The sequence below is a fragment of the Vicia villosa genome, unplaced genomic scaffold (assembly GCF_029867415.1).
Source record: "Vicia villosa cultivar HV-30 ecotype Madison, WI unplaced genomic scaffold, Vvil1.0 ctg.000236F_1_1_1, whole genome shotgun sequence".
In the NCBI taxonomy this organism is placed as follows: Eukaryota; Viridiplantae; Streptophyta; class Magnoliopsida; order Fabales; family Fabaceae; genus Vicia; species Vicia villosa.
Window position 1 is genome coordinate 136,372 of NW_026705089.1, and position 7,564 is coordinate 143,935.

General features: G+C 33.3%; 1 protein-coding gene across 1 annotated transcript; it reads left to right on the plus strand.

The window, feature by feature from the left end:
* The first annotated feature begins 881 nt into the window (after positions 1-881).
* On the plus strand, positions 882-6,155 carry LOC131625758 (uncharacterized). Its single transcript, XM_058896595.1, has 9 exons — positions 882-954; positions 1,053-1,079; positions 1,161-1,251; positions 4,874-5,039; positions 5,146-5,303; positions 5,400-5,520; positions 5,595-5,762; positions 5,845-5,901; positions 5,982-6,155. The coding sequence occupies exons 1-9, from the start codon at positions 882-884 to the stop codon at positions 6,153-6,155; spliced, it is 1,035 nt and encodes a 344-aa protein (XP_058752578.1).
* Positions 6,156-7,564: the final 1,409 nt, after the last annotated feature.

A 7,564-nucleotide genomic window follows, 5' to 3' on the forward strand; every position in this document is an offset into this window, starting at 1 on the left:
CTTTTTGCAATAACAGTCGAAAGAAGCCGTTTGGGGGGCAATTTGTTACCCTGAGTTTTCGACTTGCAAACGAATTGGTAATTGGTCCTTGATAGAAGCACAAGACATTTATATCTTGAGTTAAGGCAGCTCGACTAAAGAATTCTGGTCAAGTCGAAGTCGTTCGACTAAAAAAGGCCACAAATGTCATTAGCGTCCGACTAAAGTGTGCACAAAACTTAGGCGTTTCTGCCAAGTTTTAGGTTGGGTTCGGAAGACACCAGAAGTTGAGGATGACAGTTTTCAGCAGTTTTTGAGGGACGCGTGGAACTCTCATAAACAAAGATTTTGCATGTCGTGGACACGCGTTAGCTAGTGATTAGTCGACCGTTAATAGCAGTTGTCATATTTTTACTATTTAAGCAAGTTTAGGAATAGGGGAAGGGGTCCGCATTTTCTACAGAACACAAGTAAAACTCAAATCTCTGTGCAAAAATGAGTAACGAGTGCTACTTTGGAATGTATGTATGCGTATCAATTTAAGTTTATACAATCATTTGTCTTATGCATTGTTTTCAGTATACATTTACTGCATTTACTATAATTTATAGTCTTGATTTTCAGTATGTTCATTTATGTTACTTTACTGCTGCACGCAATACGAGTTTAATTCATACAAACGAAACAAAAAGCAATTAGTCCTGGAATATTCTAGTTGATTCCGCAAAAGTAACCTTTAAAAAGGAAACTAGCGATTGTTTACCATATTTCTGGGTAAACAGTATGATAGTATATTTCTCAGTTATGATATTGTAGTTGTTTGTTATCATCAGGGTGATAGGATACAAGTTTTGATTCGTGCTGACCATACACCGAAATGGAAAGAATGAATACATGGAAACATGACTTGCATAGTCAACAATGGAACTATTTATGATAATGTTTCCAGTGGAAGCTTTGTGATCATGACAAGAAGTTTGTGTTTATTGGTGGTACGACTGTGAAGGAAGTTGATATTCAGAACCTTCCTCCGAAAAGTTACTATTTCTAAGACTTTTCTGATATACTTGCAGGCAAATGTCAACTTAACCGACTTGAAGGTAAATAGATTATGCTTTTTATTTTCTTCTTACTCAAATCTATTATATTACAAAACTTGATTTTTTCACTATGTTTTGTAGATATTATTGGTGTTGTTCAAGAGATCAACAATTTTCAGTATAACAACTCTGAAAAAAAGTATTTTGTTTCCCTCAATGTTAAAGACTTGATGTAACTCGGTAGGAGAACCGACTTTTAATTTATTTCACAAACAAAATGTTGCGGTGAGCAAGAGTCGCCACCGACTTTTAGTTTATCCAATTAGGAAAGGTATAAAAGAACAGGAAAGACCTTTTTTAAAAGACTTGAGTTCGGGGGTAGGTTATGCAAAGGGAACGTGTAAGCATCCTTTGCATCCATGGTTATCCATGGGCTCTTAATTGCTTAGCTCACTTGTTTGTTTGAAATGTTTAAAAAGTGTCGTGTGTGTTTAGAAAAACAGTTTTTATTTTGAGAATGTCTAAAAAGACAATGTTAAAAAATAGGGTGTGAAAAGCATTGGTTGATTTGTTATAAGCAAGCACTTAAGAGTTACCTACCCTAAATTCGTAAGGTTTTTCCTATTCTAAAGACTTTCCTTGAGCGATAGTACTATCCATACCATTTGAGGGTAGGTAGTCCTATACATTGAATTTGTGGGACATCGAATCGTCACGGGGGCTATCCATATCATAAAGAGGATAGAAAGTCCTATGAGATATGAATAGTCATATAGGCAACCAGTAGAGATACCTTATCATTCAAAGGGATGATCACCATTTAATCGAGGGACAAGATCATTTATACCGAAGGCGACATCGAAGGGACTATGATCTTTAAATCGGCGGGACATGGTGATTTTGAATCAAAGGCAGCATAGGCTAAGGTATCCCTACGCTCGAAGGGACTTGACTATTTGATCGAAGGCAACAAAAGAGGGGAAACCCTATAGGTGAGTGTGTGCAGCAATCACGTGTTATGTTAAGATATTTAATCTTGATGTTAGTGATCTGACGGTTGATTTTAATCTTATCATACAATCCTATTAGCCATACATCTAACAAGTATATCGCAGTTATATGGTGCGGAAAGTAAAGAGCAAAAATTAAAACTACGCTATTACAAAAAAACCATGTGACCTATACATCGATTTCTAGAATTTAAAGGCAAATGAAATAGTTTAACAAATAGATAAACAAACATGCGACAATCATTAAGGATTTGAGAGGGGGATCAAGAAGATCGAGAAAGTCAGTAAAACAACGTTTGATTTTTGAAGTTGGTTAGAACCTTAATTAGCTTAACCTAATTGTCTAAATTAATTAACTAAATTTATGTAAAAATTAATTAAATCAACTAAAACTAATTATAGCTAAATTAAAAAAAAGCCTAATTAAATAATTATCTAATTAATTAAATGTCTAAGTCAATTTAATCAATTAACTAAATCCAATTAGAATTAATCCTAATTATCCATTACCTAAACCTAATTAATTATTAATGATTAACTAAATAATTAATGGTTAATTAAATAATAAAAAGAATAAAAGTATGAAGAGAAATAAAATAAGGAGGAAGGGTGAAATTAGGGCGCGCGGTCCAGTATGTTAGCTTTATGATGGACCACGATGGGCATGCGCTTCTGAGCCTTCTGATCTAGCTTGATATGGATCTGTTGGCTGATGGGCGAGGGAGAACCATAGTCCTGCGTGAGGGGATATCATTGAATCTATAGGCAAACCATAACATACAATTTAATAAAATAAAAGCATCATGCGTGGGGTTCAAACTAGCGTTTTGTTGGTTACCAACACACACTACTGCCATATAGACTGCACACCTTTGGTGTTATTGGACTCACAAACAATTCCTAAATAAAAAACCAGAAACAAAAACGTTAATTAAAAGAATAAATCAGCGCGTGAGTCCCGCTTCCTTTTAACCAGCCAATTAGAAGTGGTCTGGAAAGTCTAACCCTTTGACCAGCCACTCATATCGTTTCACACACTGCTGGCGCCATCGTCTTCTTCACCCAAACCTGCACATGAATTAGCTACGAAACAGATTCTATTTTGCTACGATTTAGCCACGAAGAAATCGCAGCTAATACTGCAAAAATCCAAAACCTGCAAAAACGATTCAAACGCAAAATTCAACTGCCCAAATCTACTAATTGGAGTGTTATGAGTCTAATGGTGCCCTCGTTTTGGTCCGTGGTGGCCTAGATCATGCAAAACAAAACACCAAAACTCCACGCCCTAGCCATGGATTTTTAAGATGTAGACTCTGAAGCTTCAACCTAATTACTCAAATCCCTTATAAACACCATCAGTAACATGTTAGTAGCATTAGTTTGCATTGAAAGACAATAAATAATAAAAAACGAAAAAGATTAACATGTAGAACATGATGAACATAAAGCATTCGTTTTGTGCATTATGGGGCGTGGTTGAGGGCTCGGTCTTACTCTTTGTCGTCTTAGGAAGAAATAAGAAGCATTTGTTTAGCTTGATAACAACTACAACTAGGAAAATGAAATTTTGCTTCATTAGAGATTTTTTGGAAATTTAGAGGCGCTTGAGAGGTTAGGGTTCGTGGCTTCATGGTCTGAATGAGTTGTATATATATATATGGAGGATTGAAATTAGGTCAGTAGAATTGGAAGGAATCAACCATTGATTATGAGAAAATTTGGTATGTTTTTTTTATCAAATCTTTATAATTTGAGCTTCATGCTATTTCATGCATATTTCTCATGCATTTTTGGCCATTGGATCATGTTTGGATTTGATTTTGGTTAATAAAAAGAGAATGATCATTATATAATTATTTTAGGATTTTACTTGATTTTTATTTGAAATTAATTGAACAAAAATCAAATATGAATAAAATAATATCACAAAAATAATCATATTTGACCAATAGAACTCTCTTGAGCTTATTATCACGTGGATAGTTCAAGCATTAAGGCCCATCTGAAAAAAATCCAAGATAGCTTAATATTGGCTTCATGCACTTTCTCAAAAATTGCTCAACTTTAGCAATGTGTATCCCTCTCAATTTTAACCTTATGAAGGTGTTTTTGATTATTTTATAAAGATTATAGTGTCCTCTAAATGACCCTTTTTGTTTCATCTCAACTGAGTCTTCCATGTTCATATATGCTCCATTTGAAAAAGATGACTTTTGATTGACTTTCAAAAGAACCTGTAATGTTTTAGCTCATATCTCTCAAATGATGCATTTCTTGATCTTGGGCCCAACATCAAGGTTGTAGATAATTGAATTTCCTTGAGAATGAGCTTTGGTTGGACAATTTATGATGAACCGTGTGAGAGTTATGCCCAGTCAAAGTTCAGTTGACTTTCACCTACAAAACCCTAATTTAGAAACTATGAGTTTTGTTGATTTCTGAACTTCTCTTGATGTATCATGATCAACCCTTGATCAAATGATGAATATCACCTTAAAATGTGGATGTTAACCAAAAATCAGGAGTTTTGACTATAAGTTGACCATAGTTGACTTTTAACTTAGCATAGTCAATTGTTGATCATTTGGGCATTTGATTGAGCAATTTCGTGTTGTGAGACTTGAAACTTGGTATGAGGATACTATGATTCATATGAGATATCATAAATCCCACTTGAGGCCTTGGAAGTTCCATATCCCTGATGAAAAGCAAAACCCTAATTCAAAGGTCCTTGTTTAGGAGAAGATATGCATGCTTGATTATATGAGTCTGGAGAGACCCTTTATCAATGCATAAGTTAGTACAATTACAATAGCACCACTGTTTTTTTCATCATGGTAGAAATCCAAAAAATTTGTCTCTTTGGTCTGGTGCCTCTCAATTCCAGATTACATTTGGCCTTATGGACGGAATTCTTTGGTCTGGTGCCTCTCAATTCACCCCAATTGGAAGTTTCGTCCATAAGGCCAAATGTGTTTCTCTGAGTGAGCTCTGCAAGGTCAAACAGGTAAATGGTTATGGAAAATTTCCAGAAGTCAACTCAATATTGTTTTATATAGACGATGTTATGTGAGACTGTTGCATATAATAATCTTTAACTTATTGTATTTTAGGACGTATTATGTGTTACTGTTGGAACAACTCAAAATTTTTTTGTCTCAAAACATGGTTGGTTTTATTATGGATGTACCAAATGTTCTTTAAAGGCATCTGCTGTGAACAATCCATACAAATGTTCTTGTGGACAAAATGTTGAACATGCCATACCAAGGTTATATTTTTCAATTGTACACCAATTTAATTCATTTGGCATTCTTCAATATTGTAAATGTTCTTATATTTTTGATGTTATTCATTTTTCTAAAAGGTATCGAGTTGACATCTATGTAATTGATGGTGAATCAAAATTTCGCTTTGTGTTTTGGGATACTGACTGTACCGACACTCTTGGAAAGTCTGTTGATAGTATTTATAAAGCAATGGTGGAGGTATAGTATAATTCATTATCTATTTTAATAGTTTTTGTATTAAGAGTTATACTTACATTAAATTCAATGTTTAGGAAGATGAAGACGACCCTATGATATATCCCGATGAACTTGACAAGCTTGGTAAAAAAATGGCGTTCAGGGCTAAAGTTCAACCAACATTTGGCCAAGCATATGTTTGGAAACTTTCATATGATGAAGAATTTGTCAAGGAAATTGAGAAAGATTATATTACTAATGAGGTAGGGCATTTTTTGTGAACATATACATAAGACTTTTATGAATATTTGTATCTTAATCTTGATCTCATTCTCTGATCTGCAGGGTGATAGCATACCTTTAACCCAAAACCCAGTCGTTGATTGTGTCGATGATTCCATTGTATGTTAATTTCTCTTGAAAAATAAAATGTAAATTACTTCATTTTCTTAATACTTACTGTTTTTTTAATTGTATACAAGGAGTCTTTGTCTGCATATGGAGAAAATGATCCTGATAAAGTTGTGACCAGTACGCCGTCTAAAGGAAGTCCGATTACTCTTGATGTTGAAGATTCGGAATGTCAACCTTATGGAGCTACTCAACTTTCAGGAACAAGACCATCAAAGAAAGTGAAGATTGAATCAAATGCTTGAAGACTCCTATGAACCAGTTTTATCTAAACATTATTATTAGTTTCCTGTTATTAGTTTCCTGTTATTTTACTTTTATTGAACAAGAGACACGAGTTGTTTACTATGCATTTTCTATCATATATGACTTGGTTTTTGCCATAAATTATGGGTACTGTTACTTTTTGGTAATCTACTCTTTTCATCTAGCAATGCTAATAGCCTAACTGCCATGTGTGTTTAATACTCCATATATTATTGCCCGAATAGAATTTCAACCATCAAGCAAAATAAAAGTTTGAATAAATTATTGTATAGTATATTTCTTCTTACTTGCAGTTTAATTGTTTTAATAAACCATATTTTACTGTATCATTCTTACAGTTAGTTAAATGTAGTAAAACGTTTTTCTTCATTTATAATGGTTAATGTTCTTTAGGGAAGACAATTATATTCTACACATGCTAATGACCTTACATATAATAGGTGTTTGATAACCCATTTAATATTTCACTATTAAAATTTCAACCATCAAAATTTTAAAAAAATAACATTCAAGATTCTGCATCTTTTTGAGATTTCTACTTACAAGATTTTGCATCGATAAACCAAAATTGGTGTTGAAATAAGTCTCTTTATTTTTTCAAAAACCATGTTTTCTAAAGCTAATAATAATCCCCTTACCAACATTTTAAAATTGATATGAATATTTAATACTAACTTATACTAATTTCAAACACCATTCATGATAAAATTAATATTAGTGACCTTACAAATAGTTTGCTTTTTAATATGACTCTTGAATATTGCACCAGCATGATGTCAACCATCATACCTGCTTAACCTAATATCAGTAGCAATTGTTATAGTAGCTTATTTATACATGTTGTCATTTACCAATGCAAAGATTGTCATCTTCTTGCCTCTGCACGTTTTACATCATTATCATTACATGGAAATTAATGGTTTAGTACATTTATTGATTACTTCACAATATTTTTGAACTGCATACAATATTTATTATAATAATACCTTTCATATGCATCAATTATCGTATACGACACTTAAAAAGTTTGGAGGGAATTTTTTTCCCATATATTTGCTGCTTGGCTCCATATTCAGCCATAGCTTGCATAATGATGATAGCTTTTGTCTAAAATAACATGGATAAACAATAAAGTGTTGAGCATGACCATTTTAAAAATATTCTAAGAAGAAAAAGATCATTTGATGCTAGACAGCATAGAAAACGTGTGCTTAGAGCTAAAATAGCAAAGAGACTGGCGGTAATCAACAAAGGTAATGCAAAACAAGCTCAACCACCCACTGGTACTATATCTTCACATATCAGATTTCTACTATCTTCTATTTCTCCAAATATCCCAAGTTCCAGCATATCTCATCAAAATAGCTTGCAGAAAACTCATAGTAAA

What these genes read in the sequence shown, in the direction of transcription:
- LOC131625758 (XM_058896595.1), top strand. Translation starts at nt 882, where the DNA reads ATGACTTGCATAGTCAACAATGGAACTATTTATGATAATGTTTCCAGT. An exon ending in TTTATAAAGCAATGGTGGAG is followed by an intron (nt 5,521 to 5,594) that starts GTATAGTATAAT and finishes TTCAATGTTTAG; the next exon opens with GAAGATGAAGACGACCCTAT. An exon ending in ATTGTGTCGATGATTCCATT is followed by an intron (nt 5,902 to 5,981) that starts GTATGTTAATTT and finishes ATTGTATACAAG; the next exon opens with GAGTCTTTGTCTGCATATGG.